This window comes from Micropterus dolomieu, linkage group LG01, assembly GCF_021292245.1.
Source record: "Micropterus dolomieu isolate WLL.071019.BEF.003 ecotype Adirondacks linkage group LG01, ASM2129224v1, whole genome shotgun sequence".
Lineage (NCBI taxonomy): Eukaryota > Metazoa > Chordata > Actinopteri > Centrarchiformes > Centrarchidae > Micropterus > Micropterus dolomieu.
In genome coordinates, this window is record NC_060150.1 from 42,275,003 (window position 1) to 42,302,209 (window position 27,207).

At 39.8% G+C, this 27,207-nt stretch overlaps 1 protein-coding gene across 1 annotated transcript; it reads left to right on the forward strand.

The window, feature by feature from the left end:
- Positions 1–1,221: 1,221 nt before the first annotated feature.
- On the forward strand, positions 1,222–24,976 carry sh3kbp1 (SH3-domain kinase binding protein 1). The gene is made up of 6 exons (XM_046055291.1): positions 1,222–1,412; positions 10,571–10,728; positions 21,501–21,615; positions 22,815–22,921; positions 24,362–24,500; positions 24,721–24,976. Exons 1-6 carry the CDS (start codon positions 1,409–1,411, stop codon positions 24,852–24,854), a joined length of 657 nt encoding a protein of 218 aa, XP_045911247.1. The 5' UTR covers positions 1,222–1,408; the 3' UTR covers positions 24,855–24,976.
- Positions 24,977–27,207: the final 2,231 nt, after the last annotated feature.

Sequence of the window (27,207 nt, forward strand, 5' to 3'; positions counted from 1 at the left end):
GTTTATCTGTGTGTTTTGTGTAATTCACAAGGGGTCTCTAAACTAAAATGTAAAACTATTTTTTTTAAAAACAACCCACTGGATGACACTGATTATACAGTAAAATGCCAGTTAACCACAGGAGCTAGAATCCCTTCACAATGCAATTTAAGAGTATACGTTGACTTAAATATCGCGAGATTTGGGCTACACAGGTGCGAGGCTTTGAGCTTAGAGAGATGCTACTTTCAAGGCTATTGGAAATATTGACATTCTTAATGAAACGCGCATGAACAACCCCGGAAAAAATGATTAAAGTTATTGATAGTTTGTTTTTTTCTTTGAGAGTCCTGTGTTTTGTATTTTTGTACTATTTGTAGTATTATTGTCTTTTATCATTATTATCTGGCAATAATCTCACTATGGATCTTCGTATGTACAACAAGACCTGATTTTGCTGCACCTATCCGTATTTCATGTGCCTTCATGGCCTGTGTATGTGTGTGTGTGTATATATGTTTAAAGTAGATGAATTGTTATTTGTGAGAATGAATTCAGCTGATAGACTATATGCTGCTTCCAGCTTTTATGTTCTATTCCAATTAAGCACCATGCCACACAAGACTAATAGTTTCTACTCGTGCACTATAATAGTGCAGCATAGTACCAGACACCAAGCAGCCAGTGGGGTCAACACAAATGTGCCATCAAAAATGCCATCATATTATTATAGACAAAGTATAGAATAAGTAGGCTAAACAAGGCTGTGAGTTGTGGCAGTCAGTGAAATAAATGACAATGTGTGTGAGTAACAGAGGGTGAGGAGAGGTGTAAAAACCAAAAGCCTTAAAGTTGAGCTTAAATTGTAAATCATTGTACTTGATTCAAGAGGGGTATGTTTAAAAATTTAATATAAAAATCTTTGCAATCTAAATAAATCACCATTTTACAGTATAGTGGGAGAAATCAAACTTTTCATTATAAACCAACTCATGAAAATTGAGATCTGCTGTCCCACAACAGAGCAACTGTGTCACCACCATCTGATCTCAGTGCATCATGCAACAAAATTTGCGTCACACATATGCTCCCGTGTCTGCCTATGATAAAGACGCAAATCGGTGAAGTCGTGTTTTACGCGATGCACCTGAAGGCAACGAGAGAGAGAGAGAGATTTGTTCATCAGCGCTTTTCCGTTTTCTGGGTCCTCGCTCTGCCTCCTCTGTCGTGTCACCGGAGTGAAAAAAAAAGAGGAAGGAATATGGTTTCATCTGACGCTCCTCCCGTTTCAGCGCTGCCGTAGCGGAACTCTGGTAGGAGCAGGAGGCTGGAGCTCGGTCCGGTGCAAACCCCCTCTGTACCTGAAACAACCACCTCCCCCGTTTCCAACCAGCCTGCAGGAGCACTGCCAGCACACCGGGAGACATAAATGGGTGAGATGCAACGCTTTTTTTGCTTCTATTGTAGAGAATGCCCAAAAATAGCCTCCAGCGCCTCTGCGCATCTGGATGGGCAGGAAAAACGCCCGGTCCAGATGCGCGCTGGGTTCAGCCTCTCTCCTTCCTCCCCCTCACCTCTATCCTCTCCTCCCTGCCTCAACTCTCCTGACGTCGCTTCAGACATAGCCGGGCTATTTGTAAGTGACCGCTCGGGCTTGGCGTGTCACAGTGTTTCCGATGCTTTTTATTCATGCTTAGAAAGCTGCGCGTGGGTGTACAACGCGACCGTGCAACTGCGATTTGAGGAAAGCGGCGGGTCACATTGATGAGTTGCAGATGTTGACACGTTTACATTCACTCTGTCTGTCTGCCCATTGTGTTACACAGCGTTTGATTCTCTCCAGCTCCATGTGTCTGTGGATGAAACAGGCCTGACTGTGACATTCCTCCCATCATCGCCATGGTTTCCCACAGCACTGCGCTGTTGCACACAATGCATGAGGATTATTTGATTGCAGGTTTAGTGGACGAGTAATCAATCGATTCAGTACATATACAAAATTGGCTGATTATTTCACAGATGTCTTGCAAGGCTGGATGTACTATTTCCTTTTTCCTTTCATGCAACTTTTAACCTGTGTATCTAGAAGACATTCATCTGTGTGACTTGTCATTGCTCTGCAAAGGATCACTTTGTAAAGTAAACGAATGACTGATTAATCAAGTGAATGATCTATAATATTAACCAGTAATGAATATAGTCATTAGTTGCAACCATTGTCTAAAATAACTTTTCTATTTCCTTTGCATGCATACTTTCTATTGGACCTGCCTCTGCTGCATGTAAACAAACCATGCACTGCTAACCTCAAGGGAACACTACAGTGAAGGCTGGATTACCAATTTGGAAAAGCAGGCTATCATGGGCTCCCAAATCAAATTGATTCATTGTGTGCATGTGCTACGGTAGTTCAAAATTTGTTGTAATATGCACTACTAAATTACAGTAGACATTAAGCTATAGCTTAAAAAAGGCCTGTGTAAAAAATTGTTTTCATACTTTCATATGTTGCATTCATTGTGCATATCTCTTTTTAAATCTGTTACTTGACGGCGACAGGATGCATACACAATGCACAGAAAGATTGTTTTCAGTGGGGGCCCTCAGCAAATTAGAATTCCCAAGGGGGTAATCTGTCCATGACTGTTTTTTTGACAAGAGGAGTAATTTGCCAAGTTGCCTAGTAATGGCTATTTATTACTTTTTTGCCCATATTCAACACCTACGCTCAGTGACCACTTTATTAGGCACAGTGTACCTCTACAAAACAACAGTTCTGTCATAAATTCCATCTTTATGAAGTTTATAATGTTGAGTTTTTGGTTACATTTTCAGAAATGTGAAAATCCAGTTCATTACTGAGGTCAAAGTTTGTGGTTGGTTTTGTACTCAACTACTGTGTGTGTGTGTGTGTGTGTTTGTCTATATATTTTTTGTCCTCTCTATTTACATACATGAGGGGGGCAGAACATTAATTAAAAGACATTGAGGCCCTTAGTTAAACTGGCCTGAAAAGGCAGCTATAAACAGCCGTAGTATGCATCTTGCATTCTGGGCCCATTTTGTTGTTTATGTTATTTATATGCTTGCCCTGTAGATAACATGTAAAATCAAGACTCGAAAACAAGATATTACGCTTACAGTGGATAGTTTTAATAATTTTGCGTTTGCTGCAGCTTTAAGGAGAAAAAAGTGCCAGCTTTGTCATAAAATTGTGACCTTCGGTTCCTCAGAACTGAAGACAAAGGGTTTATTTGCAGACTTTACACAAAGATGCAACAGTTATACAGACACATACGTTAAAAGGAGCTCAGTTTCTCTATCGTCATTAGTTTTAACAGAAAGTGATACAATGTGACCTTGTGGCATATTCTCACTCGGAACTGAAAAACTTTCACTCTCTTTCTTGCTCTTGCTGTCACCTTTCCTTTTTCCTCATACATTGAAAACCCAAAGATGAATGCATAAAGTTCTTATCTGTGGGTTGTCGTAAGGCATTATGGGAAATGGGAGTCCTGGGAATTAGAAATAAACAATGCAGGTTGAGGGAGTAGTGTACATCACCATATAACTCCTCGCAGTGAGCAGAGAACGGTGGGAATTTTCCTTTAATGTGGAAGAATTTGCTGAAGCCTGTGATCTGATCCACAGTTGGAGTGGGTGACTCCCAGTGGGCTGCGGTCCAGTGTGAATGTTTAACCGACAGAAACACGCAGCTGTTCTTGACATTGTCAGCGACAGCACTGAAACAGACCCGCAACCAAACACAGGTCTGCTGTAAACCAGTGAAATGTCAGCATGGCTTTGCATAGCTCAGTGTGTCTGTATAGTTTCCTCTTATCTAAACTAACTGCAGCTGTTCAGAGGACGCTCAGTTCCTGTATATGTGTTTCTTGACCACTTGAGTGGGAGTTTTGTTTTGTCTGTAGACTTTCAAATATTCTGTCTCTTTTCTTCTCAAGACCTCCCTGTCATTTGTAGACACCATGTACAGTATCGCCACTTATATTAAGTTATTGCAAGTAGGGCTGCAGCTAATGATTATTTTTATTATGAACTAATCTGCATATTGTCTTCTCGATTAGTCATCTGTGAAACATCAAAGTAGCGGAAAAAATGCAACTCCCCAAAGCCCAAAGAGGTGTTGTTCTAATGTTTTGTCATTTTACATACCATTTACCAGCATATATGATACAAACAAGCAGCAAGTCCTCATATTAGAGAAGCTGAAACCAGCAAATGTTTGTATGTTTGGTTGAAAAATTACGCAAACTAGCAAAATGGTTGCTAATTAGTTCTCTTATCATCATCTAATTGATCAATAGACAAATCCTCGCAGCTGTATATACAAGTTTGGTTAAGCATCTTGTTTGTTCAACATTAGTTGTAAATGCATGCCTTTGTATATTTTATTTTAATCAAATGTAGTCTGTATATTTGTACACCATATTCTTGAAACTGAGCAAGCCAGCTATCAGGCTATCAGGATGTGTTTGTGGGAAAATGTGTGAGTAAGAAAACATTAAGCTAATTTTATATTTTATTACAGCTGAGAAAGTTAAAACATTTCAAGTTTCTGCTAAGGTTTTACGGAAGCCCTAAGAGGGACATTTTACAGTCCCTCCAGGGTTTCGCAATGTCGGATTTCAAGAATGAATGAATCGTGAATTCAGCGCGACTTGCAATTTTGACCAATCACTGCAGATTTGACCTATCATCACCTTTTCCCACATACGTTATGTAAACGCTTCCTACTTGTATAGCGCCTTTCTAGTCTTTTTGACCACTCAAAGCGCTTTTACACTACATCTGCATTCACCATTCACACACAGAAATACATACACTGGACGGAACAGCCACCAGGGGCAATTCGGGGTTCAGTATCTTGCCCAAGGACACTTCAGCATGCAGCCTGGAGGAGCCGTGATTGAACCACCGACCTCCTCTACCTCCTGAGCCACAGCTGCCCCACTTCATCATTCTACGTCATTTCCTTGTTTACAAGTTGTAGCAGACATGTGCGACACGTGCGACACCTACGTCTCACATTCACGACAAAAAAGAATAGGGCTGTGAAAAACAGTATCAATCATCTTTATCAAAGCGGGGTGAACTGTTTCGCAAAATGTACAGTATTGTGATTGGACATAAAGGAAATCTTGATCAGATGAGACAAATCACTGTGACACGGGGTGATGCATCCTGGTCTATTGCAAGAATCAGGATAAGCTGGTTTAAATATGCATGGTTAGGGTTAGGTCAGTGAAATCCTGGAGGGACTGTTTAATGATTTTGAATTATAATATATATAATTATAAATATACATAATGAATTCTAAAGTTTAAAAAAACACATCTACGATGCAGTTTTCATTTTATCCCACAATTTTATCGCAGAAAATGCCCCCAAATGTCACAACGTTCATTACAATTCTTTTGAAAAGCTGTCACGAATTCAGGCATTTTAGACATCAACAATCACAACAAAGGCTCTGCGAAATCCTGGAGGAACTGATTTTGACTAATATGACTGTATTTTTCATTATCTCGAAATAACAAATGTTGTTTTTCTGAGATAATGGGATAATTTTCTCGAGATCTCGAGGTAACGAAACTTTGTTTTCCCGAGACTGGCCCGCCAGCAATGATGACCCGTGGCCAGATTACTTTTACAGTGCCTGGTGCTGAAATGGATCTCAGTCATGACAGCAACAGCAAATAATTATTCCTCCTTAGTGATTTTGATCACAAAATGAAAGTGTGATAGTTTTTTTTTTTTTTACAGCAATTTACTTTAATTTGAGTTGAACTGAAAGCTTAGGCCGGAGGGAAATGTGAGATTGGATTCCACTGAATGAGAAGCGCAGGACTTTTCTCTGCCTGGGGATGCTGGGGAAATGAAAATATGTGTTCATGCTTTATTGTGAGCATGTGAAACGGTCTCTTTAGAATTAGTTTGTTGAAGACGGAGAGAAAAGATATTCCCAACATGAGAATTGAATACACAACCCTGAGATTGAGAGTCCTGTAGTGAGCTAACCAGACACAATAGCCCTGTTTCCATCTAATTATCAAGCGAATTTTAAGTGGAAAAATAAAGAATGCAAATTAGGTGCTTTTCCACTTGCTGGTTTGGAGCCAATAAACCAGGCTACGGCAAACGTAGTTACGTTAGTTGACGTTACACATGGCTGTAATAAACAAGACATATGGATTGCAAACCAAAAACAAAACCAGTCGCATGGACCTGAGGATTATTGATCTGAGAAAAATGGATAGAGGTTCTCAGGAATGTGTTTCAAGCAGGCAAGTTGCTACCAGTGCCATTTGCCATTTCCGAAAATGTGCATAAAAAAATGTAAATTCTCCTTTGACTATGTTCCAGCCCGCTATCCAATGGCTTTGAAAAAAATTTCGTAACTAATGTCTGCGTGGGTTCTCTCCGGGTGCTCCAATGTCAGCTGGGATTGGCTCCAGCCACCCGCGACCCTGTACGCAGGATAAGCGGTTGATGATGGATGGATTGATCCACTGGATATCACTGGAAAACGGAAGAAATAAGATGTATGAATGTATGGCCTCTTGGGGCTTCCGTAGAGGTTCTAACAATTTCTGTTACGTCCTTTCATGTGTTTGATCCAAACGTATTAGCACTCTTTGGCGAGCACTTGTTAGCGTGTTACCAATTATGCGTCCATTGAGCAACAATAGCATTCATCTGGAGTCTTGTTTGTGTATGTTTTTGGAAATCAATAGAGGTATAAGCTCTATCATAGGATCGGTTCATTGATGTTTTTCATGGGACTTTTCACTATTATCATTTAATATAAAATCATCAATTACTTAATTATGGATATGCATTCCTGACTTTTTGTATGTTATACTTTGCTGTGACCATCATATTGTTTTTGCATCTTTCCCATCATGCTGTGCAGCATATCATATAGGCAATAAATAGAAGCATTGTCAAATCCATCGTTCATATATTCGCAAGACTCAGTTCCCACTCTTTCTGCATACCTTTACATGAGACAGAGCTCCCCTCTAGAGCCCTTTGGCGTTAACTTTGTGTCTTTGCACTTGTGATGTGCGTTCAGTGCTGTCGTCTTCTTCAGTAGTGTGTGTGCGCGCGCACGTGTGTTTGTGTTGTTGACTGACGTGGGTGGGCGGGTGGACTGCAGTGTGTTGTCCAACTCTGCCACTCAGATTTACTGTAATGCGGTTTGCGAGACAACTACTACTGTACATGCACTCAGTACACTACACAGACTTCTCCTTACAGAAGAACCTTTGACTTCCACTCTCACAGTCACTGCCACTTCCCCACATACACATCACAAGTGAGAGCAGGAAAAGAAAATGGTATTTGTGTTGCCACGTCACTGTCTCATATGCAGCTAATCTCTGTAGCTATCCGAAGCCAGAATTATATCCCTCTCCATCTGAGCACCAAGGCCAAATTGGACTACAGTCGTCTGCTTATTATTGATGTCTTCTGGAAGTTCTCCTTCCTCCCCCCTCATGATGTAAACTCGCAGCGACGCCCTGACTTTAACACCACCGCTTTACCACGAAGTGTTTGGTCATGTGGTTGATTCTGGCTAGTGTCATCATTTCGGGGGGTTGCCTGTTGTGTAAAAAAGTGACTTTTTATCTACATTAGACTATGTGAAAGAGACATCTTTTTGGGGGAGGAAGTGTGTCTGAGTCATAGCTACCCCTTTTGTACTGTTGTTCCCATGGTTACCCCAGCCCCGAAACACCCCCGCCCCCGCTCCAGCCCCCCACCCCCCCTTTAGCTGCCCACACAGTTTAGACAAGGATCAGGCCTCGACAGCCAATCTGTGTGTTTGTGAGTGTGTGCGCAGAGGGTTGGGGTTAACGAAGCTATTATGCGAAATGACACATTCAGTACATTTTTACAAGTATTATCAGCCGCACCAGCAGTCACAAGGTGTTTTTGTGTGTGTGCGAATGTTTGTGTTGGTGTGTGTGATGGTTAAATATGGAGAGAGAGAGAGAGAGATGGCGTGGTGTTTTTTGTGTGCATTTTTCAAATAGTGGTTATTTACACTGAGCAAGACATTTTCCTTTTTTCTGTTTACTTGTCTTTATAAAGTCAACACAGTGTGCAGTACATTTCCACAGCACTAATTCTATCAGTATCCTATCATAGTCATGTAATACTCACCAGTCTGCTGCTCTGAGATTCTCTGTTTAACAGACACTGTTGTTATTCAGTCAACTGCATCTACTCTACTGTCATTTCTTTAAATCATGTCACGTTACTGTCAATGAAACGCAACACCTCCTGCAGATATTTTACATTTAAACCTGTCCCTCTCTTTCCTGGTAGACTTGACATGACAGACTTTAAATCCCACATGATTCAGTTTTTATCCATCCACATCATAGCAAAGTCACTTTTACCTGTGATTATAAACTTGTACACCTTTGTGCAGCAACCATGTGCAGTTATACACTCGTCATACTTTTTAAGTACTTTCTAATTGTCATAAGCAGCTTATACAATACATCTATATGACACTTAAATTAACACAGCAAATGTTGAGATGCTCAATTATACAGACATTTTATATCCAAAAGGTCAAAGGCCAACTTCACTACAACGTTATAATGTTCGTGAACGCATTCTCAGTATCTCAGGAACGCCTTGAGGGGATTTCTCCAACATCCAATTGGACTCAGGGATGAACTGGAACGATTTTGGTGGTCAAAGGTCAACTTCACTGTGACATCATAATGTCCTGGAAAAACAGGGGGAGGTTTTTAGCCATAATTTAGGAATTTATTGGGCAATTGCAGATTCCACACTCATGTTGACTGGGATTATACAAAGAGTAAACAACAACTAGTACAGTACGGGCTTTCCTCTATGTCGTCCTTTCTGCCTTTCACTTCTTGCGTCATTCTGAAAATTGAACGTCATCTCAATCACATGACTGCAAACAGTGGAGGGCGCCGAGTTAATCGTGATCCTGTGAGTGAGTTTGGCTGTAGCTCATTTCTAAAAATGCCAGGAGAAAACAAAAGCAACACATTTTGTGTAGCTTTACTCTATAAGAATCCATCTTTCCATAGTCATCAAGTACAGAACATGTGTTGTTTGTAGCCAATGCACCTATGATAATCCTTTATTAATCGGTTGAAAAATGTATATTCACTGGAATCATCAGTATAGTGATAACTTTCATTTATTTCAGTATAGTGATAACTTTCATCTTCTTTTACAAAGAAATACACTTTATACCTTTCTATTCAATGCATTCACTACATATCTTATGAGAAGTTTTTACTTTCACTGGCAGTAGGCCGAATACCATTCAAAAGCACAGCAAAGTATCAGCGACTGAGTAATTAAAGGTATCCTGTTGAGTTTTTGAACATTAGTAGCATGCTGTAGCTTTGTGCATATATGCTTTTATATTGTGAATGCTCACATTGATGCCCGACAAGATAACCGTCATTCCACTAGTTTCACGCTGATCAACAGTTTGTGGCGGTAGGGCACAAAAAACGTAATAATGTGCCAACAATAGCAGTGAAAAATAAGCGTGCAAGTTAGCAAACATGGATGTAAACAATGCACGATTTTATGTTTAAACATAATGTAGGTCTTTCAAGGACATTCTAGTTGTTGATGTTGTTGTTGTTATGATGAAATAAATGCAGACCTCAGGGATATATGCACTATGCATTTTGGTGAAACGCAGAGTGTAAACATAACTTTAATTTGTTTACAAGAAAACTCCACAGGAAACATTTTAATTAGTGAGTGAAAACAGTTTTCCTGTTTGAAAGTGAAACTCAGAGCTGCAGAAAGGTATGTACAGTATATGATTTGGATTGATTTTGCTTTTATGTGTTGCACATTGTGTATAAGACACTAAAAGTCCAGTTGCAGTGGTCAAACTTTCATTTCATTACAAAATTACAGGTTATTTCACAGCTCAGTCTTAAAAAAATGTTCTGCCTCCTCTCCCAAGCTTGGCAAATAAAAAAAGTTCCCTTCCTGAAGCACAACTCAGTTTTTTATGTTCATCCAGCCTCCTTTACGTCCTCGTAGACAGGACAGCAAATCAGAAAATTTACCTCATTCTCAATTTCACCTCACACAACAAACAAAGTGTGTCCTCCTCTTGCATTAAACCTGCCGGTCTCTTGGGCTAACGGTAATGTTCCTGAGCGTAAATGTGCACATAGTGGCCTTCTTTTTTGCTTTTGTGTTCTTTATGACACAATAAATTGTTTATTTTTGTTTATACCATTTCTCAACAAACCATTTTTCTCCATACATCAACAGTTTTGCTCCTAATCTCCTAACCTGTTCTGGAAAATTAAGTACAAATTGTTCAAGTAAAATAATAACTTCATTAGCCAGGGATGATAATGTAAATTGTCCCAATAGTGAGTCTGTGAATCAACAAACAAAACTAAAACTAACTCGTTATGTGCCTGAGAGTAAATATGGAACAATGTGACACCTCTGCTAAGTTTGACCTTTTATTGCAGTTTATTGTCAACCCACTTTCTCTTTCCCATTCTCTGTGTATCTCGCCCTTTTTGCCCAGTGGAGGCCGTGGTGGAGTTCGACTATGAGGCTCAGCAGGACGATGAGTTGAGCCTGACTGTGGGTGACATCATCGTGAACATACGGCGGGACGATGGAGGATGGTGGGAAGGCGAGCTCGGCGGACGCAGGGGGTTGTTCCCAGATAACTTTGTCAGGGTGAGTAATGACAATCACACCCTCGTTCTCAGTCTCTCACTCGCTTCATAAACCCACAAGAGGGTCTACATAAATGGCAACAGAGAAAACACACAGTTTTTAGTGTGCCACTGCAGTGTGGTTCATTTGAGGTGTATTTTTGTTTTAGTGAAATGAAACACACCACATTCACCTTTGCAAAGGGAGATTAAAATTAGGATTACGTTGGGATCTTTTGTTTTTTTATTTTGGCCTTAGAAAACCAGAGATCTTTTTACATCCCCTGAGATGTAAATTGATCGCAATGTCAACCAGTGTTTAAATAGCGCTGTGAAATACTTGTTACATGTTGTCTTTAGGGCAGCACACATAGCATGTTGTTAATATTCAAATACAACATACAGATGGGTGACAAATAAGTAGAAAAACCTAAAGATAATATTTTAGTAAGCTGTGTTGATGATGTTCGATTGTAGTCCAGCCTTTACTTCCATAAACTGCGTTATTTTGTAACACGCGTCATAATGCTCGCCTAGCGGCAAGTCGGGCACACCCTCAAAAACACCGGTGGAGAAACACACTGAGCTTTAGCACTCGCAGTGACAAGACGTCCGCCCGCTGCCTCCCCTCCCCTGCGTGTTTCCTCTCGCTATCCCTTGTCCTATCAAAAAAAGGAAGTGAGATGCTTCACTTAGTTGCTAAAATGGAGCGTTTAACACACAGGGTGAAAAGCGTTGCTGCAGTATCCCAAAAAATATGGTGTTTTTTGAAAATGAACCCATGTAAACCTATTCTAGCACAACCCCTTAATAAAATGATGAACCTAAAAATGAGCATGACATCTCAACGTGACCTCTTTAAAAGGCCCAATACATGACGTGACAGCACCACATCTTTTCATATATGGCTGCATGCATGTAGTCTCCATTCCTATGTAACCCATGTAAATGCTTCATATTTAGTAAAAAGTCTTTAATTCTGTCTTTTTTTAAGATGAGGCGTGATGCAGTTAAAAATTGATGATGAAGCCTAAAAACCAGGTTAGGCTTGAAATAAACAAGTTCGAACAGAGTGCTGTCCGACTGTCTTAAAGCCAGTGTTTATACCATCCCCCCTCAAATGTGAAACACCCGCCATCACTGAGACGGGCTGAGTTGTACAAATAAGGATAATGACGCACACTTTTCTATCCTCAAAAGCATTCCTGGTGTTGCACTCATTTGTATACAAGTGACGGAAATTCTTCTTTAACGAATGAAAAAAGAAGGCTGGAGAGAGAAGTTCAATCCCTTTATCACCACCCCAGCAGTTGTCTAGCAACACAGATAAGGATTTTTTTTTCAAAGCTAAAAATGTGTGGTAGACTTAATTAATTCAGCGTATTTCATCATTACCTTCTTCTGCACCAAGCTCTTACACCCACAGTGATGATGCAAAACAGGCAAGGCTGAAAACACTGGGATAAACACGAGCACTTTCTGTGAACTTTGAAGCTGCACACATAGAAACATAGATGTAAACATAAATCCTAAATCAGAGCTTAAATGATTAGCAGTGATTTGGATGAACAATTAGTAACTGAAGGTATTATTTAACCAAAAACGCCAAAATCTGTTGTTCTAGCCTCTCAAATGTTTTATAATTGCTGCTTTCCAGTTTTCCTTCTTAGTTCACGTCCTTGTTGTTGAGGGTGATAGATCAGGTTTCGGACAGTTCTCATGGTCCACTCAGGGTGAAGTTTCCAGGGCCATATTTCTTCTCTTCCAGACTACTGGTGGCTCAAAGTAAATTTGACATGGAGGTGTGAGAGTAAATATTCAGGAACAGTGTTGGGGTAGTTGCTCAAAAAAAGGAATGGATGGCACATTACTAGCTACTTTTGTTAATGCCTTACTACTCACTGCTGAAAGTAATTAGTTACACTACTAGTTACATTACTGTTGGATTACTGCGATGCACTATCTGCCAAAAAACAATATAGGTTATAAGAGAAGAACAAGGCTACAGGACAGTACTATAATGCGTAAAACTTTAATTGGACATTTCAATGGAAACATTTACTTTTTAAATAATGAATTTCATTACAAAACCTCATAACTTAAAATTGGTTGTCCTTCCAACCATCTAGTGCAAATATTAATTTTTTGAAAATAATATCAATAAAAAAATAAGACACTGGCCCTCATCACAATATCAGATGATGGTGAGACTTCAAATGAAAAACATAGCATAAAAAATGTAATTTAAATTGTGCATTTAACAAACCAAACCCACACAACAAACTTACTCTGGCTGAGTTGCCAAATTATGGCTTTAAAGTAGATTCTTCCATCCTACTGGACAACTAATATGGAGTAGAATACCTCCACCCCTCAAAAGACGTCTTTAACAGCTCTGCCCATTTCTGTGTCCTCATGAACTGGCAACAAAGTCAAAAGTGAGGTCAGACAAGTGTTACGAAAAGGGATGTTTGATTTATTTTTCTCTCTTCTCGTTATGCGGATAGTTGAAGAACCAGTAAGCAACGCGATGATTTTGTTATTAGGAACTGTAATGTGATTGCTGAAGTTGTCAACAATAATGCGTTACATTACTGCGTTACAGCCAAAAATAAGTTGATTACAGTAACACTGTTTAGGAATGAGCAATATCAGCGAAGGCTGCCGAAGTGTTTGCGGTAATGAAAAGAGGGAAGTATCTTGTTCACTGTGCCATGAGAGGAAGTAGAAAAGTGCCACAAGCCAAGGGGCAACAAAGAATGGCATTCAAATATAGATAGCGCTGAAGAAGTGTCTCTATTGTCAGGTGGTTTTGCGTTGCAGCTAGGCTTTATTTGTGCTGACTGAATGTCACAGCTCTCATTCACTGTCAGGGAGCCGGACATTGGGCCCATGAAGACTCACTGACAGTGTTTGCATGGATGTGTGTGTGTGTGTGTGTGTAAGAGATGGCTGTGAGTAATGCAGTAATGCCAGACTGGTCTGTCACAAGACTGCAGTTATGGGAATCAGTGACATTAAGCTTCACAATGCTGATGAGTGTGTGTGTGTGTAGGAAGTGGGGGATGTGAACAGACAGGTTAGAAAGGGGGACAGGAAGTGATGGTATGCATGGTGCCATCATAGCTGACACCCGAGACAGAAATTATTAAAGGAGCGACTCTAATCCAAAACTTCTTTTTGTCAAATGCTGTGAAAATCTCTTCATGGCCTGTTTTGTGTGTGTGCTGAATATAAATCTGGTGTTTATGCACAGCCCTGGCTCTGTAAATGAGAAACAAACAAAATGGCCCGCACCCCACCACACAATACTATTCCAGCCACGATTTATTTGTATGTCAGGTAACGTTAAATGACTTCCCCACGGACATTCAGCTTACTTTCTACTTCACCAAGACACGTTGTTGTTGTGATGTTAGCTATAGCAGCATGAGAGTTGTGAGTATCGCTGTCTGGAGCCGGTGTGCTAGTTCTGGGACTGTCTCGTCCTTTCTGCATGTTAGCAGCAACTGTAGCGACAGTTTGCTAAACCACAATTTAACTAACATTTGTTAACTTACTTGCTGTGTGTTCGCTCGGTAACATGGTGTTTGTCCTGGTTTTGGATTTCTCCTTAATCGCCTTTCAGTTGAAGGTCATAGAATTAACTTTTATTGTTGTTGTTTTTTGTTGTTTAAAAGCTGTCTTGGTTTCCAAATTTCAAACCACTCAGAGTTGTAATTTGAAAAGGATCACTCACCCTACCCACCAGGCAGTCAATGGACATAACGTTTTTACTGTGATATAGACAAAGAGCTCAGTTAAGTTGGGCAACACTTTCAAAATATACCAGGCGAATGTCCATATTTTGGCAATATTTACCGTTAAAATGTTGACTTTTATTGGTTGATATCTTTAAAACACTTTTTCTGTCCATACAACCAAGTTCCAAATTACAAAACATTGAAATATTGATGAAGTGAGTATTCATCAACATTCCTGTCATCAAAAGCACATCCATGCTTTACAGGCCTGGAGATTGAGAAGGGAACATCCCACAGTGATGGGGGGGCATCAATCGATCCGGCTTGAGCAGACCTTTCATTTGGCATGTCTATGTATCTCCAACGGGGCGGCCACAAAATGGCGAAAAACACCGTGTGTTCTCAAGCGGCATGTTTCCTCTCTGCCGAAATGTCGAGGGCAGGCAGGCAGCTCGCAGGTATTGTGCAACAATCAAGATGGCGCCCGCTTTGACTCGGAGCAACAACATTGTGTTTTGGAGTTAAAACTGCGAAAAAAAAAACATTTCAATCAGTAATTTTCAGTAAAGCAGGTTAAAACAGGTTAAAACTTTATGGATGAAAGATACATTTGTTACAGATTAATAACTCACCACTCTGAAACTCTTGCTCCAGTCCACGTTGCCAAGCTGGTAAGGGGATATACAGCTGGATCGTGTTTACGGGCTTCTCACGACCCGCCATACTCTGCTTCTGATTGGCTAGTATAGTCCTTAACTAGGAATTGCGCATGTGCAACTCCCAACAAATATCTTGTAAAGGTAAGATGTATCACTCCGTAGCTAAAACGAAGAGTTCAACACACAGGGTAAAAATAAGAGCTGCAGCAATGTGCAGTATGACAAAAATATGGAGTTTTTTGAAAATGAAACCATGTAAACCTGTTCTGGTACAACCCATAAATAAGATTTTGACCCTGAAAATGAGCATAATACCGCCTCTTTAAATTTAGCAAAGCAACTGATGTTACAGATATGGTGAGACTACAAGCTACTAATGCTAGCGTATGGAAGATGCATTAGTTTTCCAATTTTAGTTTGTTAGCAGTTATTAGCAGTCCAACCAGCTAAACTGACGTTGACAAAATACTTTATACTGTGAAAAGGCTCAGTTCTTTATCAAAAAACACACAGAGGTTAACCATATCTTTTCAAATCTGAGATAGTGCATTAATATTACTCTCACTGTTTCTCAAGAACATGGAGCTCCAGTATTGCTGCTAAAAGACTGTACTGACAATATAAGTGCTGCAACTAACAATTATTTTGACTTTTGATTGACATGCTGAATATTTTCAGTTAAAGTCTGTTTTTGGGAAGGGCTGTAATCATGTGACATCTGTGGAATAGACAAGCAGGTGTTCAGAATCACATGCTCTGATTTGACATACAATGCTAAACATTGCTGTTCATGGTACAGAGGAGCAGCTGGATTTAGTTTACTTTTAAGAACTAAAGTCACTGAAGATGTCTGAAAAGTTGCTAAATTTGGCAACAAGCACGCTAAAGTTGACATTTATTTTAAGTGATAGTGTAACTTGAGTGCTTTAATAATGTAAATGGCTGGCTTCCAGTTGAACACAACTATACATTTAAGCTTATTTTATTGAAATGACTTGCTTTGTCTAAAGAAATACCAATAACAGTTTCCTAGATTCCAAGGTATCGTTTGTAAATGCCTTGTTAAAACCCAAAGATATTCAGCTACGGATACGGCATAATATAAATGCAGCAAATTCTTACATTTGAGTTAGGCCTTCTTAATTGATTATCAAAATGGTTGCAGATTAATTTTCCTGTTAATCTTAGTTGAGCTCTATTTTGAACCACAAAGTCTCACTGTGCCTGTTAACATATCTTAAAAATCATACAAAAATACTTTTATAACAGCTCGTGTAAAAACTTTCTGTCTGTATCAGTATGATTACTGTTACCACTGTAATCAGGATAGGGTTTATGAAAAGAGGGGAAATAATATTTTGCATCATTGTTCCTGTGCATTTCACAAGGATTTCTACAAGCAAAGTACTCTTGGTTTCCACATTCTTGTCTCTGATTGTGATTCGTGCTAACTTTGTCTTCATAAAGGCGGTTAGCTGCTGCAGTGCATTGTTTTGCAGTATCTGTGGCTGGGAGGAAAGGTCAGAGGTCTGGTGAGGGGGGATGCACAAAGCAATGTTTAACATTAAAGCAGTGCAGCTTAAACTTCATACTTGCTGTCAGGCTTTTAGGAATGTACACAGACAAACACACAACCAACACCGCAGTGCACATTATGCAGGTGTTTCCTGTTCCGATATGATGAATCATGTTGTCTTCCTCTCTTCTTTTCAGCTGGGTTTCCTTTTTAACTTTGGGTTACCTCCATATCCCCACAGGAGGAATTGCAGTAGAGCATGAATGCGGTCCAAGTAGTAACAAAGGCCTCCAAGAACAGTTGGCTCTTTCTTTGACTTCTTTTACAAAACCACGCCATTCTTAGTCCTCCAAAGTCAAATGTATTAATTATTTAAAACAAACAGCCTTAATAGATAACAGATAGATTTTAGGATTTATGTTCAGTTTCTTTTCATGAAGCATATAAAGCCAAACAGCTAGTAAACACCGCCTCTCCTTCACCACTCATACAAAAAGGGAAGCAGTAGGTTAAGAAATGGGCGCTGTGGGTTTTTGTGTAGGTTGGATTGTGCAGTGTTTCCAAGTTGAAAGCGTTTTCTTTGTGTCTGTCTGTGCATGTGAGTTTCTGAATGAATGTGTGTCTATATGTGTCTGTTCTGCAGTACATGAAGGCATGCAGAGTTAGAGACAGTCTGTCTGCACTCTAACTGCAGAATCAATGTCTATTTTCTTTGTTTCCTGGCTCTACATTAACACTGCATTAGCCTACTTAACAAGCACCAACTGGTGGACTAAAATCATAAAACAAAACAAGAAATTACAAAATCAATCTGCCAATTTCTGTCTTGTCTCTGTTAGATAGCTAGATGGTATACACATTAGACCTGTATGTGTGTGTGTATGTGTATGTATGTATATGTCTGTATGTGTGTGTGTGTGTGTGTGTGTGTGTGTGTATGTGTGTGTGTATGGGAAAAATCCACCTCACAATTTCACAAGAAGTGACATCTTTAAATTGCTTTGTCCAACCAACAGTCCGAAACCCAATCATAACAAAACCGGTACATATTCTCATTTGAGCAGTTGGAACATGTGAAGTTTTTGCCACTTTTGCATATAAAATGATCTAAACATTAATAGATTATTAAATGAATTACTGATTACTTTGAATCTTTTCAAATTAAGCAACTCTCTCCAAAGTTAACTCGTGTTTTCGCCCATGCTCTATCTGTCCCTTTTTCTCTTTGCTGATCCTGCCCCGCGGTCATACATATCCACAAAATATAATGCAAAAAATAAAAAACCAGGGAAAATGTAAACATAGGCTTTCTGGTCTGCGTGTCTTAAATCGTTTCATCTGATTTTGCAGGGAATCTGACGCAGTAACAGGGATTAATAAAAACTACATAGAAATCTTCTTGCTGAAGGTCTCATATGCTTATTATATAGAGGCATCAGTGTTACAGTGAGACTCCTTATGGGTGCTTTAAATACAGAGGCTGTGTGGGTGTGGAGGCTTTGGACTTGTTCAACCGTCACACCGCTAATGGCAAACAGACAAAGTTTGCGACGGAGCTGGTGAATAGTGGAGCATTTAGCGGGTAAAGAGCTATATTTCAGGAGGTGGTGGAGAGCAAATTAGAGCTAAAAGAAAAATTTATATTTTTCGGGAGGCCAGAAACAAGGCTCCAACTTAATGCTGACGTAGCTCTGTGTTTGCAGAGTGTGAAAATGGGGAACTGTTGTATTTATAGGCAAGGCAAGGCAAGTTTATTTGTATAGCACATTTCAACAAGGTAATTTGAAGTGCTTTAAATAAAACATAAAAGCAACAGGGAAATGACAGTTTCAGCAGACCTCTTAGTGAGGACTTGAGCAGCAGCAGCGTTCTTAATCAGCTGCAGCTGTCTGATGGATTTCTTAGGGAGCCCTGTAAGGACACTGTTACAGTAGTCGAGTCGACTGAAGATAAATGCATGGATAAGTTTGGATAAGGTCTTTCTGAGACATAAGTCCTTTAATCCGTGATATATTCTTCAGGTGATAGTAGGCTGACTTTGTAATTTACTTAATATGGCTCCTCAAATTCAGCTCTGAGTCCATGACTACACCAAGATTTCTGGCTTGGTCTGTGGTTCCAATCATTACCGATTGAAGCTGAGCACTGACTTCCAATCGTTCCTCCCTGGCTCCAAAAACAATAACTTCAGTTTTGTTCAATTGAAGAAAATTCTGGCACATCCAATCGTTGACCTGCTCAACACAGTCATACATATGTTGCGCCGCCCCAAAGTAGCCAAAACATCAAGTAATGCAGGTTAAAGATATAATTTTGGTAAATAAAGTTTTTCTTGCCAAGAGTGTGAGTCTGTACGCTAAATATGATGCTACAGCTGGCAGACGTTTAGCATAGCTTAGCGTAAAGACTGGAAGCATGGGGAAACAGCTAGCCTGACTCTGTCTCTAGTATTTTGAAGTAGTAGTAAGTATTTATAGAGAGGAGAAAGACAAGAAACCTTATGATGATTAGTCCAGTTTTGTCTGTGTTAAGTAGTCACATGTCATTCTCTCTCTGCTGAGTAGCTGTTTTTTCCGTTGCTTTCACACTTATTTTCACACATGCTCCAGTGTTACGTCCACTCCCCAGCTGTGGAAGCTCCTAAAATGGCTCTTAGCCTAAGATGAGTTTCAGCAGTTCTTCACTTCTCTTGTTGATATTTTTGGATCTCAGAGGCTCATTAAGGCTTTCACGCCACACCAGGCCAAACATAACCAGAGTGCGTGTGAGGGGTTAGATTCTGTGAGTCAGTACGCCGGGGCCTGTATGCTTCACTGAGCTGCGTTCGCCAAAGGCCAGAGCTTATGAAACAGTGTCATGATGAATGTGGCGAAGAGATGTGAACCGTCATGTGTAGTTTTTCCTGGGCCTGTGTGTTTGAATGTGAACGTCTCCCTGTTTGTTGTCCCTCCATCTGCCGGCTTGTTGGTTCTTCTGTCTGCCTCGCCTCGCTCCGGTTTTCTTGATCAGTCTCGCATGGCGTCTTGTGATTCTTTATGCAAGTGAAAGTCATGCGGACAGAGGGAAAGATTGCAGCAGTGATGGGGGGTGGGGGGCCGGTCTCATGTTTGTGTGTTTGTCCAGATCTGGCTGGTCGTCTGCAGGTAAACAGTGAGGGTCACCTGGGTTACTGTCATCTAATACTGCTGCTCCTCCGCAGCATCTGCAGCACAGTGCTGGACTCAAACGGAGAGACAGTATGACAAACCTTATTTGCATTTATTGAATACATAAGTAAGTTTATTGCATAACAAATAACCTCATAACCTTCAGGTTTGTATGCAGTCGTGCTTTTATATCCAGGGACCTTCATGTGTTTAAGTACATTTTAGTTTGATCTGAGATTATCTTTTGTTTTTACATTATATCAGTACCCAATATTAAACCTAATCCAATAGTAGTGCTTTTACAGGTAAACATTTCCCGTTTCTTTGACAACAAGAGCCAGGCCATGGTACTTTGATTAGATTGACACTTCCATTCATAATTTTGTCAAATGTATCCAAAAAACCCTAGCGTTTGTCATGTTTGTGAATTTCCTGATGTTCACAACATTAATTACAAATCATTCTCATGGTAACGTGACACACCAAAAGGTTTTGTCATGATTTACAGTAACAGAATTGCCACCTTTCATGTCATTTAAGCGCCTAAAGGTGCAAATTACATTGTAAATATCACAGCATATTTTTGTTTTATGATATTTATCATTTTGTAGACTCAGACCCAGTGTAACATTAACTAAATAAAACTGTAACGTTGCATGATCAACGATAAACTGTAACCTGTTTTTCACATACAGAGTACAACCATGTAATGTGCAATGCAATCAATGACAGCTTATAAACTACTGTAAGTCACCACCAGACTCTCAAACCAGTGTAGGCCTAATGTTAACTAAATAAAACTGTAACGTTACATGATTAAAAATGAACCTGTAACCTGTTTGCAGCCAACGGTAATAATTAACATGATGGCACTCAGCGGGGAGCAAATAATTACGTTAATCGACCACCGCAAGTTTGGCAAGTAAATAAACGCTCATTCTTCTTTTCATTCAACAACAGTCGGACCTAACCTCTCGTAGGTCATAGCTAAAGCAAGAAGCAAGCTAATGTTAGATGGCCAATGCTGAGCTAAACATGTTTATTAACCTCAGGTTACTAAGCTATTTTGCGTTCAGTGCTTCTTTGATTCCAGTTGTATGAACTTTTAAAGCCAACGTTTATGATGAATGGCACAGCAGCTGCCGCTGTTTGTTGTCCTCTCGTACGTGTGGCCGTGCGTTCAGCTGCTACCTGTTCCGTAGGCAGGTAATAGGTAACGAAGGGAGAGGAGCCTAAAAATAAACTTTGTTCACAAATCCCGCACCTCGAGTCCGAGTCGAGTCTGAAGTCTTTTGAGGACGAGTCTCAAGTCACTGTGTGTGCAACTTAAGTCGGACTCGAGTCCGAGTCTCAAACTCGAGTCCCCATCACTGCTTTATTGTATTTAAGTCAGATTTTAGTCATGATGTTGTGCATTAGTTTCAGATAAATGTAATTCTGTTTTTGTTCATGATCCAACATTAAAACAAATTCATTGTTATTTTTTATCAAAATATTTCTGTTTTATCATAGTATATGGGTCAAGTTCTCCTCTGATGTTATTTTATAATAAAGTTTCCATTTAGATGGAAGATGTATTTTAACGTTTAACACTTTTTCTGTCCTGTTTCTGTAACCTACATTTTCTCACCTGAACCTACCTACTCCTTTTACCACATCCCTCCCACTATCCTTCCTCACCCACACTTCCTCCTCCACTCATTGCCTCCTGTTCTTCTCTCTGTTCGTAGGAGATAAAGAAAGAGACAAAGAGGGATGGAGGACAGACAGCCACGATCAGATCTGACCTCTCTAATGGAAGGGCCAGCCCCGTGTCCGACTCCAGCGTACGACCGGCCAGGAAAGGTACTTGACTCTCACACAGTCACATACATTCACACGTTGTAGTTGTTAGGCAGGTCTTCAGTCTCAAACATAGATCCTATTAGCGTGAGGAAGGATTTGGGTCAAGCATTCCTCCCCGTTCTAACATGTAAACACAGTGGTGGAATGTGACTTAGTACACTCAATCAAGTACTTAAGTATACATTTTAGGTACTTGAGTCTTTTCTTTTCATACCACTTTACACTTCTTGTAAAAATTGTACTTCTTACTTCCATACAATTAAATGACAGCTTTAGTTACTAGTCACTTAACAAATTAAGATTTGTGCACACAAACTATATGAACATGTACAAGCACAGCTGAAACAATTAGTCGTTTGACTTAAAAACATGTCATGGTTCCAGCTTCACAAATGTGTGTGTTTCATTTATTGGTAATAACGTTTCGGTTTGGACTGTTGGTTGGACGAAACAACGCATCGGGCTCTCGGTAACTGTGATGGCATTTCTCAATTTTTTCTGAATTTCTATAAACCAAACAATCAGTCGATAAATGGAAAAAATAATTAGCAGATAATGAAAATAATAATTAGTTGCAGTGTGAAGCAAAAAAGTTCAAATCCTGCTTTTACTTTGATGTACGAATAATAATAATCTAATGATGTAATATATATAATAGGATAACAAGGGACATTTTTTAGTATTGTTACTTTAATACATTTTACTATAATATGTACATTTTGATCATTGTATTTACATACTTTTACTTGAGTAAAGTATTTGAATAGTTCTTCTACCACTGCATATACATGCATACACACCCTTATATGCAACAACTTCAAATTTAACATAAGGAGTGACACCTTGTGGACAAAGGGAGAATTGCAGGGTTAGTTATTAATACCCCAGCTGGTGTGGAGTGAGTCAAAAATGAGTAATGAGAAGGCTAATGAGTGTAAGACAAACAACTGCAAGGCCAGTGTGAAGCTTTTGGTGTCTTTGCTGGGTAGTAAGGTGGTCAAAGGTAAGCGTTGTCAATCTTCAGCCATGAGGGCTTTTAATAAATCAGTGAACACCTGCTCGCTCACTGTAAGTCATGGATTATGGATAAGTGTGTGAGCTAATTATGTCACATGTAAGCCTTAAATATGTTTGTCTGTGTTCTTGTTCTGTGTGTGCGTGTGTATGTGTGTGTCTGTGTGTGCGTGTGTGCACTGCAGGAGAGCAAATCCGTAAGCGGAGGTGTAAAGCGGCATTCAGCTACGTGCCTCAGCATGAAGATGAGCTAGAGTTGAAAATAGGCGACGTCATTGAGATTATATCAGAGGTAAGATGGTTACATTTTACTGAAGTCATAATGGAGCTTCTCATTAATTCAAACCTATAAGGCAAGTCGGCAGGAATCAACCTGAAAATACACAAACAGATGTATTGTTAGTATGTTTGTGGCTTGTTTTTATAAGGAGACATGTTAGATTATAAAGTATTCCCATGACATAGATGTCCACTAGAGAGCACTGAGAACTTAAAATCTCGTAATTCTTTAAAAAAAACAAATAAAGGATCTAGAGATGAAATGATTAATAAATTAAACCATGAGTTAACCAGTTATTTTGTTATAGTTAACTGAATATTTAGAGCATGAAGTTTGTGCAGTACGTTTTATTTCACCACTTTCTAATATTTTTACTCTCAAAACTTTATGTGATTAATCAAACAATCAATTGGAAGAATAAACAATGGTGAAAGTATTTGTTAGTTGCAGCCCTGAAGGGATCCTTAATGTTATGTGACATGTTATCAGATTTTTTGAACTCTTAAATATCAATATCAGTCTAAACAGTCAGGCTGTCTAAAATCTTTAAATGATCTTAAGTAGTTTTGCTCACCTATCAACAGTTCAAAGTGCTGTACATGAAATATAAAAGAAACACAAGGTGATAACAGGATTTTAAAAAACAGATTAGTGTAGCTACAGTATGGAGCATGAATAAAAGGCGGCGGCAAACACAGATGTTTCATGGCTCGATTTAGAAGAACTGAGTATTGGGGCAGACCTAAAGTCTTCTGGGAGTTTGTTCCAGGTGTGTGGTGCATAGAAACTGAATGCTGCTTCTCCTTGTTGGTTTGACTACAGGGACAGTGAACACGCCTGGGAACAGACCACCCGAGAGGTCTTGATGGTTCATTATGTAGCAGCAGATGAGAAATGTAATTTTGCCCTAAACCAGTAGTAGTATTGTGAAGGGATAGAGTCACCAGATGACTTCCAATTCAGTCCAAGAGCCATTTTACACAGCAGACATTTTGACATGTCACAGCTGGAAAAGCACAGGTGTAATTGATAACATTAAAAATGACTGCAGTCCATTTAGTTGAGCTACGTCCTTGTATTATGCATGTAGGCTGACTGTGGCTATGGCTTTTCTTGCACTTTGCCATTGTTAGCAAAATTAGTTTCCCCTGTATTTTTCCTGCTATGAGAAGTCGAAACATCTGCAGTGAAAAAAGGTCTAGTGCCTTTCTGGTTTGCACAGATGCCACTCTGATGTGACGTTTTGGCAAAATTGACCTTAAACATGAACATACACACAGCTCCTCTCCTTTGGAGAGTCGGTGCACATTTGAGGTTTGAGTGTGTTTTTGTATGTGCAAGTATTTTCATATGAGTTCCTCCATGTTTGTGTGTAGATATGTTTCTGCGAGTGGTAGTATGTGTAAATCTTTGTCTGGTTTCTCTGTATGGTACTGCGTGTTGTGTGTTCAGGTAGAGGAGGGCTGGTGGGAGGGGTTTCTTAATGGGAAGACTGGGATGTTTCCCTCCAATTTCACCAAAGAGATCCAGGCAGAGTCGGAGACGCCCTCCTTAGACACCTCCCAGGAGGAGCTGCGCAGCGGCCGCTCCAGTGAGTTTCAGCCAGTCAGATGGTGGGAAGGCACCCAGACATAAAAAAAAAAGCATAAGCAACTTGCTCTGGGTGCCATATTAATGCTTTTTCATGTTTGAATGTTCATGACATTTTCATATAAATAAGTAATTGCAGAAGAGCAGCAGCAAAGTAAAGTGTACTGTCTATTCTGTGTGTGTGTGTGTGTGTGTGTGTGTGTGTGTGTGTGTGTGTGTAGGTAAGGACAGTCCAGGCAGTGAAAGTGATGGAGCGGACAGTCGGTCAGAAACGGGGTCAAGTGAAATCCAGCCCAAGAAGGTAATCAATGATGTGCAGTACAGATTTAACTTACTGATGCTACAGTGTGTGTAGCACTTATGAGACTCTCCTCCTCTACATTCCTCCGCACTGCATTTTGTTTAAACAACATATTCTTTACGCTGTCTACACTTGGATATAACCTTATTACGAGGCTTTAGTCTGAGGACCATCGTCACTTTTTACAAACCAAATAATTCCTCGATTCATTAAGAAAATATGCAGCAGGTTAATCCATAATGAGTAATATGATGATGACATGATAATATATAACGGTATAAAAGCCATAGGCACCATTTTTCTGCAGTGAGTAATACTTTAAGTACATTTTCCTCTTGATAATTATGGAGCCCACACACAATAAGGGGCATACTTTGGACTTGGTCATCTCCCATGGTCTGATCATTTCCAAGGTTGTGGTGACTGATGTAGCTCTTTCTGATCTTTCCTGTGTTTTCTTTGAGAGTGCGTGCACAAAAATGTACAAACAGAGGTAATCTCAAAACGGCATATCACTGAAAATACTAGTGAAAAATGAACGAGGCTTTCTCCCCGACACCTGCCCTCTCATGGGTCTTAGTCACTGAGCTTGTAGATCATTTCAATTCTAAAATTACAAATGTTATTGATGCCATTGCACCAGCCAAGGTGAAGGTGGTCTCTGGTAAGAGAAGATCTCCATGGAGAAATGCCACGCTGGTGAGAACTCAAAAAAGAGAGTGTCGAAAAGCTGAACGCAGGTGGCGGAAAACAAATCTCCAGGTTCATTATGACATCTATAAAGAGAGCGTTTATAATTTAGAGCTGAGAAATGCAAGGCGGTCCTTCTTCTCTGACATCACCAAAAACACTAATACACGTGCCCTGTTTGCTACTGTCGACAGGCTAACCAACCCTCCTGTGTCTGTAGCCTCTGAACTTCTATCCACCAGGGCCTGCAATGAATTTGCTTCCTTCTTCACAGACAAAATTCTAACAATTAGACAAGCAATCAGTGCCTCCATGTCAGTAACAGGATATGTCTTGTCCCTGTGTCCACTTAAAAACAATTCATAGCATGAGACAATATGATTCTATTAACCATAAAAACCTGGAGGACATAATACAACATCTGAAATCCTCCTCATGCTGCCTTGATATTCTGCCAACAGGTTTTTTCAAAAATGTGTCTAAATGCATGGCCTCAGATCTACTACAATTTGTCAACATGTCTCTCCTCTCAGGTTTTTCCCCCCCACAGGCCCTGAAAAAAATCATTAAGCCACTCTTTAAAAAAAAGCAATCTAGACAGGTCACTAATGAGCAATTATAGGCCCATATCAAATCTCCCATTTTTAAGTAAAATCATTGAAAAGGCTGTTTTTCAACAGCTTAGTGCTTTCTTGGCACTAAATAACTGTTTTGATGTCTTCCAGTCAGGTTTTCGACCACACCACAGCACTGAGACAGCTCTTGTTAAGGTCTTCAATTACATCCATTTAAACACTGACAGTGGCAGAATTTCAGTCTTAGTATTATTGGATCTCAGTGCTGCATTCGACACGGTCGACCACAACATTTTACTAGACAGACTTGAAAACTGGGTTGGAATTTCTGGCACAGTACTAAACTGGTTTGAATCCTACTTAAAGGACAGGGACTACTTTGTGTCTATAGGTAATTACATATCTGAGCTGACAAAAATGAGTTCCCCAAGGCTCCATTCTGGGGCCTCTTTTGTTTAACATTTACATGCTTCCACTGGCTCAGATTATGAAAAACAACAAAATATGTTACCATAATTATGCAGATGACACACAGATTTACATAACCATTTCACCAGGGGACTATGATCCCATACAGGTGCTGAGTAACTGTATTGAGCAGGTCAACGATTGGATGTGACAGAATTTTCTTCAATTAAACAAGGATAAAACTGAAGTTATTGTTTTTGGAGCCAGGGAGGAACGATTGAAAGTCAGTGCTCAACTTCAATCTGTAATGTTAAGAACCACAAATCAAGCCAGAAATCTTGGTGTAGTCATGGACTACTACTGGTTCAACTCAGAGCTCCTTCTAGATGCCCGAGTTAGCTATATGCCTAGATATGACCCCTTGCACCCTGTGAAGTAAACTAATTTTGGCTTGCTCATCGATTACCCACATACAAGTGAGCGTTGGCCCATAGAAAATAGTAAGCTTTACCTTCAGGCTCACTTCCCTCTTTAACATGATACAATGCTTACATCCCAATCAGTGCCACTGCATCTTAATCTCAAACTCCATTTTACCTGTCCCACATTAGAAGACCCTGAGGTATTCCTTCAATTACAGTTTGCTCACAACCAACAAACCTCAGATTTGGAGCAGCTGAATTTCATTCCAACACCGTCACTGTCAAGCTGCCCCTAGTGTGTGGTGGTCATAG

Coding starts and splice junctions, on each gene's coding strand:
- sh3kbp1 (XM_046055291.1), top strand. Junction 10,729..21,500: donor TCCCAGATAACTTTGTCAGG/GTGAGTAATGAC, acceptor CTCTGTTCGTAG/GAGATAAAGAAAGAGACAAA. Junction 22,922..24,361: donor TCATTGAGATTATATCAGAG/GTAAGATGGTTA, acceptor TTGTGTGTTCAG/GTAGAGGAGGGCTGGTGGGA.